The 19,270-nt window shown below is 41.4% G+C and overlaps 2 protein-coding genes across 13 annotated transcripts in view; one reads left to right on the forward strand and one right to left on the reverse strand.

The window, feature by feature from the left end:
- CCDC191 (coiled-coil domain containing 191) overlaps positions 1–10,900 on the reverse strand; it is a 101,277-nt gene extending 90,377 nt beyond the window's left edge. For 6 of the 7 annotated variants that reach the window (XR_014245358.1, XM_082394663.1, XM_082394662.1 and 3 more), the window contains exons 1-3: positions 10,733–10,900; positions 8,383–8,421; positions 4,108–4,249 (exon numbers count right to left, since the gene is read on the reverse strand). Coding sequence is in view for 6 of the 7 variants with exons in the window: in XM_082394663.1 (XP_082250789.1) it covers positions 4,108–4,249; positions 8,383–8,421; positions 10,733–10,825 (274 nt within the window). In the remaining variant the exon portion in view is untranslated. The remainder of the gene's footprint in view (positions 1–4,107; positions 4,250–8,382; positions 8,422–10,732) is intronic. The other variant, XM_082394664.1, reaches the window with a different exon arrangement.
- Positions 10,901–11,076: 176 nt separating this feature from the next.
- QTRT2 (queuine tRNA-ribosyltransferase accessory subunit 2) overlaps positions 11,077–19,270 on the forward strand; it is a 44,154-nt gene continuing 35,960 nt past the window's right edge. For 5 of the 6 annotated variants that reach the window (XR_014245360.1, XM_082394743.1, XM_082394740.1 and 2 more), the window contains exons 1-4: positions 11,133–11,225; positions 15,720–15,963; positions 17,587–17,807; positions 18,556–18,611. Coding sequence is in view for 5 of the 6 variants with exons in the window: in XM_082394743.1 (XP_082250869.1) it covers positions 15,952–15,963; positions 17,587–17,807; positions 18,556–18,611 (289 nt within the window). In the remaining variant the exon portion in view is untranslated. Of the gene's footprint in view, positions 11,226–15,719; positions 15,964–17,586; positions 17,808–18,555; positions 18,612–19,270 lie in introns of all 6 variants that reach the window. The other variant, XM_082394741.1, reaches the window with a different exon arrangement.

The raw sequence follows: 19,270 nt of genomic DNA on the forward strand, positions 1-19,270 counted from the left end.
TCCCTAGGTCTGAAGTGGGTCTCTTGTAGACAGCACATATACGGGTCTTGTTTTTGTATCCATTCAGCCAGTCTATGTCTTTTGGTGGGATCATTTAATCCATTTACATTTAAGGTAGTTATCGATACGTATGTTCCAATTACCATTTTCTTAATTGTTTTGGGTGTGTTACTGTAGGTCTTTTCCTTCTCTTGTGTTTCCTGCATTGAGAAGTTCCTTTAGCATTTGTTGTAAAGCTGGTTTGGTGGTGCTGAATTCTCTTAGCTTTTGCTTGTCTGTATAGATTTTAATTTCTCCGTCAAATATGAATGAGATCCTTGCTGGGTAGAGTAATTTTGGTTGTAGGTTTTTCCCTTTTATCACTTTAAGTATGTCCTGCCACTCCCTTCTGGCTTGCAGAGTTTCTGCTGAAAGATCAGCTGTTAACCTTATGGGGATTCCCTTGTGTTATTTGTTGTTTTTCCCTTGCTGCTTTTAATATTTTTTCTTTGTATTTAATTTTTGATAGTTTGATTAATGTGTGCCTTGGCGTGTTTCTCCTTGCATTTATCCTGTATGGGACTCTGTGCTTCCTGGACTTGATTAACTATTTCCTTTCCCATATTAGGGAAGTTTTCAACTATAATCTCTTCAAATATTTTCTCAGTCCCTTTCTTTTTCTCTTCTTCTTCTGGGACCCCTATAATTTGAATGTTGGTGTGTTTAATGTTGTCCCAGAGGTCTCTGAGACTGTCCTCAGTTCTTTTCATCCTTTTGTTTTAATTCTGCTCTGCAGTAGTTATTTCCACTATTTTATCTGCCAGGTCACTTATCTGTTCTTCTGACTCAGTTATTCTGCTATTGATCCCTTCTAGAGAATTTTTAATTTCATTTTTTGTGTTGTTCATCATTGTTTGTTTGCTCTTTAGTTCTTCTAGGTCCTTGTTAAACGTTTCTTGTATTTTCTCTATTCTATTTCCAAGATTTTGAATCATCTTTACTGTCATTATTCTGAATTCTTTCTCAGGTAGACTGCCTATTTCCTCTTTATTTGTTGGATCTGGTGGGTTTTTACCTTGCTCCTTCATCTGCTGTGTTTTTTTCTGTCTTCTCATTTTGCTTAACTTACTGTGTTTGGGGTCTCCTTTTCGCAGGCTGCAGGTTTGTAGTTCCCATTGTTTTCGGTGTCTGCCCCCAGTGGCTAAGGTTGGTTCAGTGGGTTGTGTAGGCTTCCTGGCAGAGGGGACTGGTGTGTGTGTTCTGGTGGATGAGGCTGGATCCTGTCTTTCTGGTGGGCAGGACCACATCCAGTGATGTGTTTTGGGGTGTCTGTGACCTTATTATGATTTTAGGCAGCCTCTCTGCTAATGGGTGGGGTTGTGGTCCTGTCTTGCTACTTGTTTGGCATAGGGTGTCCAGCACTGTAGCTTGCTGGTCATTGAGCTGGGTGTTAGTATTGAGCTGGGTGTTAGTATTGAGTTGGAGATTTCTGGGAGAGCTTTCGCTGTTTGATATTATGTGGAGCCGGGAGGTCTCTGGTGGACCAATGTCCTGAACTCGGCTCTCCCGCCTCAGAAGCACAGGCCTGACACCTGGCTGGAGCACCAAGACCCTGTCAGCCACACGGCTCAGAAGAAAAAGTAGAAAAAAAGAAGGGAAGAAAGAAAATAAAATAAAGTTATTAAAATAAAAAAAAATTATTAGAAATTTAAAAAAGTAAAAAGAAAAAAAAGAAAAAAAAGGAAAGAAAGAAGAGAGCAACCAAACCAAAAAACAAAGCCACCAATGACAACCAGCGCTAAAAACTATACTAAAACAAACAAACAAACAAAGAAAACAGACAGAAATCTAGGACAAATGGTAAAAGCAAAGCTATAAAGACAAAATCACAGAAAGAGGCATACACATACACACTCACAAAAAGAGAAAAAGGTAAAAAAATATATATATATCTATATATTAAAAGAAAAAAGGAAGAGAGCAACAAAATCAATAAAACAAATCTACCAATGATAATAAACTCTAAATATTAAACTAAGATAAGCATAAAACCAAAAACAAATTAGACGCAGAAAGCAAACCCCAAGTCTACAGTTGCTCCCAAAGTCCACCGCCTCAATTTTGGGATGATTTGTTCTGTTCAGGTATTCCAGAGATGCAGGGTACATCAAGTTGATTGTGGAGATTTAATCTGCTGCTCCTGAGGCTGCTGGGAGAAATTTCCCTTTCTCTTCTTTGTTCGCACAGCTCCTGGGGTTCAGCTTTGGATTTTGCTGCACCTCTGTGTGTAGGTCGCCTAGGGCATATGTTCCCCACTCAGACAAGATGGGGTTAAAGTAGCAGTTGATTAGGGGGCTCTGGCTCACTCAGGCTGGGGGGAGGGAGAGGTTTGGAATTTGGGGTGAGCCTGCAGTGGCAGAGGCCAGCGTGACATTGCAACAGCCTGAGGCGTGCTGTGTGTTCTCCTGGGGAAGTTGTCCCTGGATCTCAGGACCCTGGCATTGGCGGCTGCACAGGCTCCCGGGAGGGGAGGTGTGGATAGTGACCTGTGCTTGCACACAGGCTTCTTGGGGCTGCAGCAGCAGCCTTAGCATTTCATGCCCATCTCTGTCGTCCACACTGATAGCTACGGCTCGCACCCATCTCTGGAGCTCGTTTAGGCAGTGCTCTGAGTCCCCTCTCCTCACGTACCCCAAAACAATGGTCTCTTGCCTCTTAGGCAGTTCCAGACTTTTTCCCGGACTCCCTCCTGGCTAGCTGTGGCACACTAGCCCCCTTCAGGCTGTGTTCATGCAGCCAACCCCAGTCCTCTCCCTGGGATCTGACCTCTGAAGCCCAAGCCTCAGCTCCCAGTCCCCACCCATCCCGGTGGATGAGCAGACAAGCCTCTCGGGCTGGTGAGTGCTGGTCGGCACTGATCCTCTGTGTGGCAATCTCTCTGCTTTGCCCTCTGCACCCCTGTTGCTGCGTTCTCCTCTGTGGCTCCAAAGCTTCCCCCTGCCACCCCCCGTCTCAGCCAGTGAAGGGGCTTCCTAGTGTGTCGGAACTTTTCCTCCTTCACAGCTCCCTCCCAGGGATGCAGGTCCCATCCCTATTCTTTTGTCTCTGTTTTTTCTTTTTTCTTTTGCCCTACCCAGGTACGTGGGGAGTTTCTTGCCTTTTGGGAAGTCTGAGGTCTTCTGCCAGTGTTCAGTAGGTGTTCTGTAGGAGTAGTTCCACATGTAGATGTATTTCTGATGTATTTGTGGGGAGGAAGGTGATCTCCACATCTTACTCCTCCGCCATCTTGAAGGTCTCTCTGTACTTTAACTCTTGATGCCACCTTTCCCACTGCCTGGGATGGTCCAAACTCGGATGACTTATCACTACCTGACCATTTATTTTTCGTTTTATTTATTCCCACTCTAGAATGTATACTCCATGAAAGCAAGGACTTCATCTCTTGTTCATAACATGCTCTTCCAATGCCTAAAATAGTACCTGGCACAGAGTAACAGTTTAATATATATGTTGAATAAATGAAGAAATAATCTGAAAAACTGGAGACATAAATGATCCAAATGGAAACTGGCTTCCAGGACATGGCACCCTGGCTTCCCTCCTACCTCAGGGGTCTCTCCTTTCCAGTCTTCTTTGCTGGTCCCTCCTGATCTCTTCATCCCTAAACAGTGGAGTTCCTCAGGGCATCAGTAACTAAAATACTGAATTCCAGAGGAGTAAATGTTTTGGGGAGGCAGGGAGGTGAGGTCAGCTTTAGACTCTCTTCATAAGGAACAAAGTTGATTTATAAACTAGTGGTCAGATTATCTGTATGATAGTAGATCAAGTTAACAAGCTGCCCTCTGTGCCACAGGATTAATATCTTACACTTACTAGATAACTGAGTTATGTCAAAACTGCCTCTGGATGTGGTTCTACTTCAAGAGACAAAATAAGCCTTAAATGTAAACTGACTTGTAATATTGGAGTTAGAGTAAATTAGCTTCAGGGAAGTAGAAACAAACAAAAATTAAGAACAAGAGAAAGAAAAGTTTTCATTTCATACTTCGAAATACATTATGAGTTATGCTTTAGTAAGTTGTACTCCAAAGAATTCTTAACATCGCAGCAAAAAATGTATTCTCTTACCTTCTGCATAGACTTCATCATGATCCTCTATTTGCTCAGGTGTTTCCAAATCTACAATTTGGCCCCAAAGCCTTCTGGATAAATCTGAATTTCCAGCAGAAAATGCTTTTGAAACTGCAAATTCTGAAGCTTTCTCCACTCTCTTTAAAAGAAAAAAGAAAAAATCCACTAAGATGACAGCTTTCTTCAGGGTTAAAGAATTTCTCTCCTATTTAAGAATCTGATTTTCTACCAACTACCACGATACTTTCATTTTTCCATTTTTAAAGGAACTCTGAGGTTTAAACATCCACCCTAGATAATTTCATTCATTAAACATGCGATTAATTACAGTATTTTACCAAGTTTTAACAGGTGTTCACAATGTTTATATTTGAACAAAAGGTAATTTAAGCTTTAGATAACTTTTGTTTAGAGCATTAGTAACGGGATCCTGACACCTGGATATTTTATTTTAAAAAATATATAATATTTTATTAGCTTCCATGCTACTAGGACTTGCATATGAATAGGAACCAGAGGCAGGTAGCTACACTTCCTCAAATTACTACCTCTGAAAGGAACTTCCCATCATATATTAGGCAAACTGTAAGTTCAAAAAAAGTGGGATAAACAGAGTCATTGAACTGCAGCAATCAGGAATATTTTAACTCAACAGAGAGAATCTAGTAAACGCATGGCCAAATTCACAGGAACGGGGAAGGGATTAGCAGAGGCGGACAAACTCTTGCACGGTACAAAAAGTGTATTTTACAATTAACCCCCGACTGCCCCCCCTCGCCCCACAAGCCGGATTTTCTCCACGCCTGTTGTGTTCCCAGCCTTCCAACTCAGGTAGTGACAACTCTATTCTTTCAGTTCATCAGGACAAAAATCTTGGAGGCCTTCTTGAATCCACTCTCTGTTATCCCACACATAATCTGTCAGGAAATCTGTTGACTCTGATTTCAAGATATATCCAGAAGCTGACCCCTTCTTGTTACCTCCAGTGCTCTCACCCTGGTCCAAGGCACCACCATTTCCTGACACGTTTTCTGGAATAGTCTCCCACCACAGCAGCCAGAGAAACCCTTTTAAAATGAAAGCCGTCTCATGCTAACTACACTCCAAACCCTTCAATGGTTCCCTAGCTCACTCAGAACAGAAGTCGAAGTCCTCATGACGTGCTCCGTGGTCCTGCAACATCAGGCCCTTGGTGAGCGCTCTAAGCTCACCCGCTGCACCTCCCACCGCTCACTCTACCTCAGCCACTCTGACTTCCTTCCTCATTCCTCCTTAAATGTGCCCAGCGCATTCTCACCTCAGGCCTCTGTGCTTTCTTCCCCTCTGACTGCTCTCCTCCAGAAGGCCGTACTACTCTTTCCCTCCCCTCCTCAAGTCTTTATTCAAATGTCACCTTCGTAGCAAGACCCGCTCTGACTACCCCTTAAAGAATCGTAACCACCCTCCTCCTGGCTCTCCCTGTTCCCCTCGGCAGTTCTGACTTTCTCTATAGCACTTATGACCTTATAACATATTTTATCGTTTATCATCTCCCCTAAGTTGAACATAAGCCAGGATTTTTGCCTTTTTCATGCGTGAAACCCCTAGCACCTAGAACAGTGCTTGGTACCTAACAGATGCCCCATCAATGTTTGTTAAAGAATGAATATGTTAAAGAGTTATTCAAAAAAGCCACACTTTCCCGTAGTTTATATTGTTGTCTGACCTATTTTGAAAACAATTTTTCCTCTTGCCCTTCGTGGAAAGACCGGTAGTACAACTGTCAAAACCTGCCATGGGCTTTACCTTTTAAACTCTCAAGGGTTTCGTATACTAAGTTTGAATTAGACAGAAGCAGAGGAATAAAGTTGAAAAGGTAAGGGTAACTTGGAAAAGATGTAGAAAATAGAACATATGGGAAAAGATATGAATCAGAAGAAAAATGATCTAATCAGGGTTAGAGTCAAGAAAGTATCATTTACTCTTTATGAGGTCACTCTGGAGAGATCTGTTTCCCACATTATCTTTCCATATATGTCCCCTTCTTCCATTTTGAGTGAGTGGTCCACTCAAGTGGATTTGGAAATCTTAGTTCTAGAGGTTGTAACAGTTTAGGGTACACCCAGAGTTGGGATATATTAGGGAACAAAATCAGACAAGAAGACAGAGGAGTGAACAGAGAGGTATTAAGAGAAGCAAGAGGAAACAGTGTCACGAAAAGATAATGGAGGAGAGAATTTCTAGAATAAAAAAGTGATAACTGTATCAAACAGACCTTAAAAAGTTTGAGGACAAAGAACGGACCACTGGATTTAGTCAGGAAGTCATTTATGACAACTTTCTGTGGAGTGGTAAGCAGTAGAAACTGAAGGAAAATAATTTTGGACACAAGAGGGTAATAAAAACACAAAGGCAAGGAGTCCAGGCTATACACCCAAAGATACTGGAAAAGAAAAAGAAATAGTATGGCAATCAGAATGGACTGCAGGGTGAAATGAGAACTTCTTGATTTTCTGCAAGACGGGAGATTTGAGGGTATAATGGAGAAAGAGCTACTGCAGAAGTTTTAGAGGAGTGATAAAATTTAACCAAGTCAAGCTGGCTGACAATGGCATGAAAGAGGAAAATGGTGCAGACAAGTCACAGCAGAATTTTATCCTTCTATTTTACCTAAATCTTCCCCTCTGGAGGAGATGGTGACTAAATGTACAATTAAGCCCTGCAAAGGCTTGGCATTCTGACTTTCAACACTGACATGCAAGCTGAGCCTGATGGAGACTGAGAAGTGGGCTTCCTAGAGGCTAGCCTCCATGATGGTGGACCCATTTTACTGTCTTCTAAGTCAGGCCTTCTGCAGGAGCCAGGAAGCTTCCCTGGCCCCATTTATATGAGTGCCCCACGCCATGAGCTTCCACTGTATCGTTAATTCTCCCAACAATTTAAAGTAAGTTGTTTAGCCCCCCACTGGACTATAAACTCTGGGAAGGCAGAAACTGTACCTGCCCCGTGCACTGTTTTACTTCCGGTGCCCAACATAGTGGGCTAGTACTTGGCAGGAACTTAATAAATACTGGCTGGATGAAAAAATGGTTAACAGTGATTATATCTGGGCTAGGTTCCACCTGGCCTGGTGCTCATAATGCCTGTCAATTTAGATAAGTAATAGCTCTTCAAAATACTACCAGGCAGAAGGATATTTTCCCAGGAAGATACTACAAGATTTTGAAACATGTGGTGCACAAATGAGTATGGCAAGTTGCCAAAATGACACTCGGAGGCACGCACCGGAAGTGGTTTAATGGTACTTTCAACTTAAATGGTACTTGGACTCAAAAATATACGTCTCAGGACTTCCCTGGTGGTGCAGTGGTTAAGAATCTGCCTGCCAATGCAGGGGACACGGGTTCGAGCCCTGGTCCGGGAAGATCCCACATGCTGTGGAGCAACTAAGCCCGTGAGCCACAACTACTGAGCCTGAGCTCTAGAGCCCGCAAGCCACAACTACGGAGCCCACGTGTCACAACTACTGAAGCCTGCGGGCCTAGAGCCCATACTCCACACCAAGAGAAGCCACCGCAAAGAGAAGCCCGCGCACCGCAACGAAGAGTAGCCCCTGCTCGCTCCAACTAGGGAAAGCCTGCGTGCAGCAACTAAGACCCAGCCAAAAATAAATAAATTAATTAATTTAAAAAATATATATATATACGTCTCAGGCCTGGAAGAGACCAGAGGTGATCTAACCCAATCCACCGCCATCCTCCACCCCCACTAAACGCTCAAACATATTCCTCATTAGTCCTAACATTAAGTGACCATTTAGAACCCACTTGAATACCTCTAGTGATAGAAAATCCATCTGTTTATAAGAATGCCCACTCCATTTTTGGATTGCTTTAGTTATTAGAAGATTCTTGCTTGTGATGCATGCATAGCTTTTACCTCTTGTATTGGTCCCACAGGTCAATGTAACTACAGTACGTTCTTTCCAATTACCTGGGGAAAGCCACAATGTCCTCTCCTAAGGCTTCTCCTCCCCTCCTCCTTTAATCCTCTTCAGATGATCCTCATGGCATTTGAAAGGGATGTCTACCTGTTATCTTGTCATTCATACTTTTATGAGAAGCCACAAAATCATGAAAATGTACTACAGTACAAAACTAAGGCAACATATATAGTCACATGGGAATGAAACAGCAAAATATATGCAAAATGGAGACCTATTAGTATTCCTATGCCATCTGATTATGTGTGACTGTTAATTCTCTTTCTATCTTAATTATGAAATATCCTTACCTTAATCCAGTATTCCACATTGTCAGGGTCAAACACAGGCTGTAGATAATATATACAGAATATTAGTACCCAGCAATGTATCTATCAACTTTGCCATTTTAATTTGTCTTTCTGGTTGAAGCATGTGGACAAGCGTCCTTTAGTCTTTCCCCAAAGCATTGCATTAGAAAGTTCAGCAACAAAAAAAATACAGAATGCTGGCAGAATGAAGAAAACACGAAGCCTTCTCTGGAACGACTTCTGACTGCTTTATCTTTTACCTAGACCCATCTCCAGATTCTGATTTAATTGGTCTGGGGTAGGGCCCATGGGTCAGTATTTTTTTAAAGCTCCCCAGGGTTAAGAGCCAAGATAGAGGAATGCTACATATAATATTCCTTATAAAAACCCAAATAAGCACTGATTAATTAGCCAGATTATTCAAGTGTCATGGAAGCAAATCTGCTTGGAGAAAGGTGTGCGCGTCTCCCCAGACCCCTCTTTTCATGAGTAACTTGTATTTACCTAGAGCAGGGATATTGTTTGGTCCAATAAGAAATGGGGGGGCAGAGTGAGGGATAACCAATCTTCCACTGTTTTACAGAGCAAAAATAAGGCAGAAATCACATAAATTTCTACCCAGGTCAGTCAGATATTAATCTGAAATTAGAAATCAGACCAGTAGGACACCTGCTTTCTTCACTCTCTGTTAACTCTCAGAAGTTTGCAGAATTCCATCTAATAGCAACTTAATAGAGGTTTTTGCTTTGCTAATAATTCAGGTGGGTTTTTAAATAAATAAGGGAATATGTAAACAAACATGCTGACACATACAGGAGGGAAAGGTATAATACTATCCTTCACTTATATAACACTTCCCCTTCAAAGCACCTTACAGATAACTAATTAATGCCGCTGTACTGCTGAATAATTTTGTCGCTGCAACAAAGAAACAGCTGATCCTATTCAAACACAACTGAACCTCAAGGAGCTCTTGTGTTTTTACCTTTCTATCCTCTAGGCAGTAACAATGAGCACTAGCAGCAAAAACTTTCCTTTTGGGGTCCCCAAAACTGTCCCCAGTTTTTACCTTTCATCATCAAGTTTATACCCATAACCTACTTTGGATCCAATCTATTATGGAACTGGTACAACAGGAGCAGACTCTGTTTCCAAGTCTAATGCTCCAGTCTGCACACTCCAGCATCTGGCGCAAGATATTCACCAAGTAGAGTACGTCCAGTGCGTTATTTAGCTGGTATACTTAGAATAACCTGCAAGCACAATTGCCTAGGGGCCTCAGAAACGCCACATGTCTACAGAATATTTTTTAAGGAGGTGTAACTTAAGGGTGAAAACAGCTGTAAGCTGAGAAGTCCTCTATTTGGTACTCCCATTTACATTAAAAGCATTCATTTTTGTGACTGTTAAAAAAAGTAGTCTGTGGGGCTTCCCTGGTGGTGCAGTGGTTGAGAATCCGCCTGCCAGTGCAGGGGATACGGGTTCGAGCCGTGCTCTGGGAAGATCCCACATGCCGCAGAGCAGCTAAGCCCATGCGCCACAACTACTGAGCCTGCACTCTAGAGCCCGCGAGCCACAACTACTGAAGCCCACGCGCCAAGAGCCCGTGCTCCGCAACAAGAGAAGCCACTGCAATGAGAAGCCAGCGCACTGCAACGAAGAGTAGCCCCCTCTCGCCAAAACTAGAGAAAAGCCCGCGCGCATCAACGAAGACCCAATGCAGCCAAAAATAAACAAATTAATTAATTAAAAAAAAAAAGTAGTCTGTGTAAAGCACACTCCGTGTGACTGTGACTTTGCACATGTCATTTACACGTTTCAAGTTTACAGTGGGGTTATCAGTTTTCCATGTCTTTGGATGCTAATGCATCAAAGAAGGTGGCAAATATAAAGAGGATCTATTTTTTGATTGTTTCTAGAATTTAGATTTTCAAATGAATCAAGTATTGATATAGTCAATATCCACTTGCATTTCTGAGTTCATTTTAGATACTTTATGTAAAACTAGAAGGGGAGGAATATGAGGCCGAGGACTTAAGGTGAAGATCTTACCCTTCCAATAAAGAAGTTTCTTATGATTTGCAAAACATTAAAAAAAAAAAAGAAAGAAAGAAAGAAAAGAAAAGAAAGAGAAATGAAACCGTGCGGGAACTTCCCTAAAACCAGGAGTGGTGGGGAGCAGGGATAGCCTTAGCGCAGTGCTGGCTCTCAGTGGGTCATGGCAGGAGCGGACCAGGTAATGATGCCCCTGGGGCAAGAGGGAGGAAGCGCAGGTGGGGCTGCGGCTGGCCTTAGGGCCGGTCCCCGCCTCCCCTCCCCTCTCCAAGAGCTCCCGATAGGAATGGATCACCTTGGTGGGACTCGACTTCCTTGTAAACTGTTTCCATCCATTCAGCCCCGACCTCTTCCTTGAGGAGGACCTTTTCTGGGACGCCAGAAGCATTTTCCAGGTTCAGGGCCGGACTTCGGCTAAAGCTGAAACAACCGCTCCTTTGCCTAGACTGCTTCCGGGTCTCCCTGGGAGTTGTAGTTCCTCTGCCCACAAAGGCTGCAGGTGTGGGGCGCCGCCGAACCACCACTCCCAGGAGGCTTTGCGCAGGCGGAACGTGTCTGCTCAGTTACCCATGGCAATGGTAGCAGTCCCTCGGCCTTGCAAACACCAAAGCTCATTTTCAATTACCTTTGCCTTTTCCTGGCGCCCGGTGATGACGCAATGCTCCCTGATTGGCTCTGCATCGGAGGCGGTGGTTCAGGGAGCCGAGAATTGTGAAAGCTGGACACGTGGTAGCGAACGGCGAGGAGCTTAAGGGGTCTCAAGCCCAAAAAAGTTGGGAGGTTTGCAGGTAAGTGCTCCCTTTCCCTGTTGGTGTGGGAGCTGCTACGTGTAAGGGGAGGCTGCTGCGAGAGAGTCGCGTCGCGTCTAGATGCTTCCTGGTTGTGTTGCGGTAACTGTGATTGTACTCGCGCCATGTCTCTTTCATTTTTCTGGGTCGCCTGGTGGATCCTGGCTTCTATAAATCCATATTCTCCCAAATCGTGTGAGCCTCACCGCATCTCAGAGAGAAAAGTGTCTCCTTTCGACCGGGCTCTGCTTAAAGGTCAAGTTTCTGTGCGCAAGTTTTTTCTAGACTCCCCAGGATGCTTGGGAAGGTTGGACCGATCTCGAACACCTGATCTAAGCGCTTCGCGAGGTCTGGGGCCCCTGGAGACGGCCCATGGAGTGAAGCTAAATCCATCGTTATTGACTGAGCCTAGGTGTTCCCGGGGACAGTCCATGCTGGGATATGTAGGTTCATAAGGCAGGGTAGAGATTTAGACCCAGCTACTTTGTAGTTGTATGACCTTACGCAACTTGTTTAATAACTCTCGGACCCTCAATTTACTCATCTTTAAAATGGGAGCTATAGTACCTAAATCATTAGAGTGTGGTACCCATTAAAAAATCAATGTATGTAGAGAACTCTGCCAGGAAACGTAAACTGAAATAGACTTGAGATTTGTCAAAAAGATCAGGGAAGCTGTGCCCTCAAGACTACTGCAGCAATCACAGGACCTGTTCTGTAACTTGAGTGTTCATCAGAAGGGTGATGGTAGAATAAATTGTGTTACATCCAAGCTATGCAATATCATGAAGTAGTTATTTTAAAGGGTAAGTTAAATTCTGTGTCTCTTCTTCAGGAAAAATATCCGTTGTGTATTCCTGGGCGAAAGCAAATTTCAGAGAAGTTCTTATAGTATAGTATATTTGCATGTTTTTAATTAAAAAACACTCTTTCCCATACAAGTATATTTAAATGTTTGTGTGCATATATAGAAAGGTTGTAGAGGTTGGAGGATGGATAGAGGCAGAGAAGGGAAATAAAGGAAAACAAGAACAGTAATAACAGTATAGCGAAATGGAAAATATGACTGTAACATTATATCTTAACATTACAGTTAATATATAAACATTGCATGTGTTTATGGACAAGATGGGACTTCTAATAGACTACCAGCCTATTAGAGTACAGCCTCTAAAGGCAGACTTTTATGATTTAAGTGGCTCTGCCACTTTGTAAATGGTGACTTTTTTAGCCTCGGTTTCCTCATCTGTAAAATGCCCATAATAATAGCATCTGCCTTAGATTGACATGATAGTACATAATAGTGGAGTTAACATGTGACTAACAGGACCTGATACATAGTAAACAACCAATAAATGTTGCTACTGTTGTTGTTATTTCTTTAAATAGGTGAAACTAATTTAACTTTTATTGTGATTACTGACATATTGGGACTTACTCCTGACATCTTATTTTGTATTTTCTATTTTTGATGTGCTTTTTGGTCTCTTTTCCTCTTTTTTTCCCTTAAGTATTAACCAAGTTTTCTTTATCCTTCCCTGCCCCTCCCCAGCGGGTTTGGGAATGATCCATTTTCAGTAATCTTTTAATGCTTACTTAAAAATTTTTAACACGCATACTTAAAGTTTAACATTATTCATGATCTCTCTCCTCCTCCCAAATAGTGTAAGAATTTTAGAATAGTACCTCTGAATAATCTCCTCCTCATCTTCCGTTACTAGTTTCTAGAATTTGAGTCCATCATTTCTATATGTCTTTCTTAGTCAGCTCAGTGCACCATATTGTTTAGAAGTCCTTCAGACTTTTTTTGCAGGCATATACAGACAGTGTACAGTGTGTGTTTGTGTGTGCATATTTATAAATATATATATGCAATTTTTCTTTTGCAAAAAATATGTTCACCTAAGCCTGCTCTTTTCCCTCAGTGTATTGTGGTCATCTTTCCATGACAGTCTGTAGAGAATCCATTAAGAAACATTAAAAAAATCCCCTTTTTCCTAAGGGAATGGAAGGAGGGGAGAAATATGTGGCAATGGAGGTATTAAGATACGTACAGTGCTGCCACAAGTGCAGGGAATCTTGGTTAGCCCTTGTAAAAGCATAGATCTACTTGTCCTTAAAGTGATTAAGAGTTTTTCCATTAACCATTATTTCCAAATGGCTCTTTTAATGGTTTTTTAAGACTTTACCAGGAAGTGAAAATGTAGATGTTTGTATATTGAGAAAAGCACAACCCCAGAAATCTTAGAAGAGACTCACAACAAGTGAAAGGGAAAAGGGTAATGATATGAAGCCAAATAAAAACCAGTTAATATTTTGGAGACCGTTAGTTTGTTTCTTGAGAACTTTGCTTGGATCAATAGACTATATCACTCCAAAAGCATGTTTTAAAAATATGTACATGAGGGCTTCCCTGGTGGTGCAGTGGTTGGGAATCTGCCTGCCGATGCAGGGAACAAGGGTTCAAGCCCTGGTCTGGGAGGATCGCACATGCCATGGAGCAGCTGGGCCCATGCGCCACAACTACTGAGCCTGTGCTCTAGAGCCCGCGAGCCACAACTGCTGAGGCCCGTGTGCCTGGAGCCCGTGCTCTGCAACAGGAGAGGCCACCGCAATGAGAGGCCCGTGCACTGCAGCGAGGAGTGGCCCCTGCTCACTGCAACTAGAGAAAGCCCACGCGCAGCAGTGAAGACTCAATGCAGCCAAAAATTAAAAAAAAAAAAAAGTACATGAATATGTATATGTGTGTATATATTATATTCACATTACTCCATAATAAAAACTTTTTGTGTTCAAGCCCCTAGAAAAAAGGTGCAATTATAAAAACACTAACCACAAATTGATCAGTAATGAGGAAAGGAGAAAGCTGGGTTCAAAGCTGGACAAAGTTGCATGTTATTTTTTAAATGTTGATTTCCAGCTAAAGTACATTCTCTGATGCTTTCCTCAGATTTCTTAATATTTGCATTCATCCTCACAATACACAGAATCACCAGTAACAATTTATCTATTACAGTACTTTTCTTTAGACACATTTGTCTACTTTTCCTTGCATATACTTTTTCCTTTGATGCCATGTCCATTTACTGTGATTAGGGTAGGACTCTTAAGAAACCCCGAACAGCAGAATGTGAGTACATAGCATCAGAGTCCCATACTGTGGAGAGAACCAAGTGGGTATTTCTCTCCAGCTGACCTAGTGGGTTCAGTACACTAAGCTAAGGATTTTCAATTTCATCCTTAAAGTTATGGAGATTAAACTTTTGTGCATTGTATCACAGGAGGACCCATCTCTGCATCTAAGAGCATGGTGGCTGAGGTCCTCTAGAACTACAACGGACCTGTAATGACAGACCTTGGGTTAAGAATGAAAGAAGCTATTTCTTCGATTGAGGAAAGAGTGGGAAGAGGAGATATGCATATACAGACATTGTATTACTCTAACTTCAAAGATGTAATCAAAAGCTCAGGCCTCTTGGCAGAGACCTGGGTTCTAGACTAAGTCTGATTAATCTTGCTTAGCCTCAGATTTGTTATTGTGGAACGGCAGAGGGGATGATGAAGTTCATGAGGAGCTCTCAGTTTGGCGTCTCTGGTAGTAATGGTCAGACTTAACTATTTTCAGCATTTCTAAAATCGGATGGCAATCATACATTACCTGGGATGTCAAACAGAGGTTTACTAAAGCACTGCGGTTTGTTGTTTTTACCTGGAATTGAGTTAACTTGACATGGAAAAGCACATTATCTCATGCTTGTCAGCAGCTTTGATTGTCAATCTTTTATGTTATTTATTAATAAACTGGAAAAATGAAAGGAGGGTTTGATGGGGAGAGATAGTAATAAAAATTGGTAGCATTCTAGAATCCTAAACTTCATTTTTCACACATCCTAGTTTTATCCTATGAAGGCTCTTCCTACTTTTATATGGATTTAATTTAAAATACAACTCGTGTGTACATTTAAACTCTTTACAAAAACTTAAGCAGCTCAGATAAGACAGAATTTTTGGAGTAAGGGGAGGAACCAGCAAATTCTTCTCTCTAGGCCTTTCTGAAAACACGCGGGACAAGGCAGTTTCTTCCATTCTCAGATGTGTGTGAGGGTAGTAAGCGCTAAGTTGTTGCAGTATTAGTAATCTTGGTCCATTAAATTTTCATTAGTTCTTATTTATGTTTCAAAAACCTATTGTGCCATATTTGTTTATCAATAAGTGATTGATTAGTGATTCTAATAGTCAGAATAATAGGGTTGATTCATTAACTTTGAAGTGAATGTCTTACTTTCGTGCTTCCCCCGCTTCAGTTCTCTAGAACTTACTTAGATTGCAAAATACATTCTTTAACTTTGCTACAAATGGCTTCCAAGCTCTGTTAGTTTAAAAGATATTTATCACTTGAAACCAGAAGGTTATGTGCATTATTTGATAAATCAATAAGGAGTATGAGGGACTTCCCTGGTGGTCCAGTGGTAAAGAATCCACCTTACAATGCAGGGGACGCGGGTTCGATCCCTAGTCAGGGAACTAAGATCCCTCAAGCCTGCGTACCACAACTACTGAGCTCGCACACCTCAATGAGAGAGCCTGTGGGATGCCCACGCTCTCTGAACCCCGTGAGCCACAACTAGAGAAAACCCGCACGCCACAACTAGAGAGAAGCCTGCGCGCCGCAAGGAAAGATCCCGCATGCCTCAACGAAGATCCCGCGTGCTGCAACTAAGACCCGATGCAGCCAAAAGTAAATAAAATAAATAAATAAATAATAAATCTTTTTTTAAAAAAGGAATATGACTGTATAAACTAATGACTCTTCTTTTGTATTGTATTTTCTATATTACCTTCTCATTAGCCTGTAATTATATTTATTTTTTTGGTATAAACTTTCTTTTATTTTAGCAGTTTTAATGTGTAATAGCATGGCTTTAAAAAAATAGCTTTTATATTACCCTTTGTTAAAACATAATAACTTTTTTCTCTTAACACTCTCCATTTCTGTGGGTTCCAGTGAGACATTTTATCTTTGTGATAACTTGAAATAATGAAGGTAGAGTCACAGAAAATTGACCAGCCTTTCCCCAACTACTTACACTATTTTTTATAATTCATGTTTAACATGAAATCACTTATTGAACCATACGGAAAGTAGTTATTCTTTTTTCTAAAATTCAAAAGACTGTTAACTATTTTATTTCAATATAAAAATTTATAACTCCCAAAAAAGTAATATTTGCATTCCTGAATATTTTTTAACTAATGATAAATAATGCTTATTTATTTGGTAACATCTTAAACAATGGTTGACTTTCAGCGTGTGGTTTAGTATAATGCTTAAGAGGATAGGATCTAAGGTTGGAACCTCTCAGAGAGCTGTATTAATTTATCTATTAATAAAACTGAGCCTAGCCTAACTGGCAAAAATTCCAGAGGGTATGGTATCAATACTTGCTGCAGAGACGCTGGTATTTCAAAATGCTGGATCTCCAGTGACATTTTGCAAATGATCTGCCATGCCTGGTTACTAAGTTTTACAGGGCATTTAAAGAAGTGGGGCCCAGGATTTGCTTCACTGAATAATAATTAATTAACACAGTCCAACAAAGTAATTGACCACGTTTTCTGATTTTTTTCCCTGTGTATCTGGAATTTAGGAAGTATATCTTTTTTGTTAATCAAATATTTTTCCTTCCCAATTATAAGAGTAATGCAACGTTGCTTACGAAGTGCATGGATGTGCCACACAGTTTCTCACCTCTATTTGGACACTGTATAAGAACAAAGTTGGAGGATAATCCCACCTCTCTGACATAACCTCTGTGTATCTTTTGATGTATGTTCTTCCGTATATTTTAATAAACAGCAGAATGCTGTTTTGGAATCTGTTTTCTTCGTTTAATTACATATTAGGAAAAATTGCTATGTTGCCTAGTATTCTCTCAAATTAGAGAAAGAAAAAAAATGGATCAAATCAGTAATCAGTATTTCCTAAGCAGTATGACCTTTCTCTATACACATTTTCATGGCTGAGAGCAATCCTTGGCTTCACAGTGCGCTTTCCATGATTAGTCTTTACTTCTGTCCTTCTGCTTGTTTGGTTTCCATCAGCTCGGACAATATTTCCATGACTGAATTTAAATGTGGTTGATGTCATCATATTGTGCTGGGACTTTGGGGAAGGTGTCTTATTCTCTCTGTGTCTTTTCCCATTCCCCTATTCCTGATATCTAAAAAAATCCTAGACTGGAAGTAACAACAAACATGCTATCTTTTTTTTTTTTTTTTTTTTTTGTAGTTTGCTTGGAAAAATGTTTAGCTTTTAGATGTCATGGAACTCCTTCTGAATGTAATGTACTTTTCTTATCAGGACCTAGAGGAACCCCTTAGGATGAAGCTAAGTCTTACCAAGGTGGTTAATGGCTGTCGCCTAGGAAAAATAAAAAACCTAGGCAAAACCGGGGACTGCACCATGGACATTCCAGGCTGCCTTCTGTACACCAAGACTGGCTCTGCCCCACACCTGACCCATCACACGCTGCATAAAATCCACGGGGTTCCTGCCATGGCTCAGCTTACACTGTCATCACTGTAAGTATGAGACGTGATCGTTCACATGTCAACCCTGGCAGCAGCTTGGTTACCTTAATAAGGTGTGGTAAAGAGGAAGACTTTTTTGCTTACGTGCAAAATGTGTAGGTTTTTTAGAATGAAATCAGAAGAGAGAGATCAAATATTATACATCATCTGGCCCTAATCTGGAATCATGGGCCAGACCTACATGATAGAGCTGCTTCACTTTTCCATACCGCCCTCATTGCCACTGCTCCCAGGGGTGATAGGGCCTGGAATGCTCTATGAGGGCTAAACTTGGAACCTAGGGGCTGTCTTCACGCACCAGCCTCAAAGTTTTCTCTGTCTCTGCACATGTTCTACTCTAGGGAAACAACTAATGGAGTGAGATCATTTTGTGTAATGTACATACTGACCTCATCCCTAATTGAAGAATCTGCTATAAGATCAAATAACTCTGTAAGACTGTGTTAATAACAGTGATTTTAAAGGGACAAGGGAAAGAAGAAAATCTAGATATTCTGAGGCCGTTGCTCTTTGCCAATTTCTCCTCTCACAGAACCACTTGCAAATTGAAGAGCTTTGCTCTGCCTAATGAACCCAACCTAATGAGTGGGGGACTCTTGAATAATGGTGTACTTGGTTGTTTGAGACTACATTTACTGTCATGTAGCTTGTTTGGGTGAGAAGAGGGTTTCAGTTGTTGCATAGAGTATCTGTAGAATGATTCATTATTATGTTACATAGTTTTCTGTTTTGCTTACAGGGCAGAACATCATGAAGTCTTGGCAGAATATAAGGAAGGAGTTGGAAAGTTTATAGGTAAAAATTAATCAAGTTATTTGTGTGTGCCTTGTGGTGTATTAATTTGGAGGTTGGAGATGCTGTTTATTCTTTGATCCTTCATTCATACATTTATTTATTCATTAATTTAATAAGCATTTAATGACTATCTAAGAACCAGGAACCCCTTTGAACTGGGGATTCAAAGATGAGTGGGAAACAATTGCTGCCCTCATGAAGCTCAGAGCCTAGTTGGGGTAAAGATAAACAGGTAATTCTAGTAGAGTGTGGTGACTACATCTGCAGGATCAGGTGTAGATACAGGTATCATGAGAGCCCAGAGGAAGGAACACATAACCTGCTGTTGGGTCCATGTGGAAGGAGGTCAGAATAAAGGAAGGATTCTTGACAAAGAAGATGAGGGGGCGCCTTAGCTGGGTCAAGGAGGAGTAGGAGTTAGCCAGGTCAGGAGGTGGGTGCAGTGGTGGTGGGAGACAGGTGTGGGCAGACACTCCAGGCAAAGAGCAAAGACCTAGAGGTGAAGGACTGCATGGGGCACACCTAAGATCCAAAGCGGGCTTGTCATGTTTGAGCCTAAAACATAAGGCAGAGGATGAAGAATTTATATTCAGCTATATTCTGAAATGTGAATATTATCTTCTGTTCCAGAAATAGGATTTTGAATGCTGATATATGTG

The sequence above is a fragment of the Balaenoptera borealis genome (genome assembly GCF_965194805.1).
Source record: "Balaenoptera borealis genome assembly, chromosome: 5".
Classification (NCBI taxonomy): Eukaryota; Metazoa; Chordata; class Mammalia; order Artiodactyla; family Balaenopteridae; genus Balaenoptera; species Balaenoptera borealis.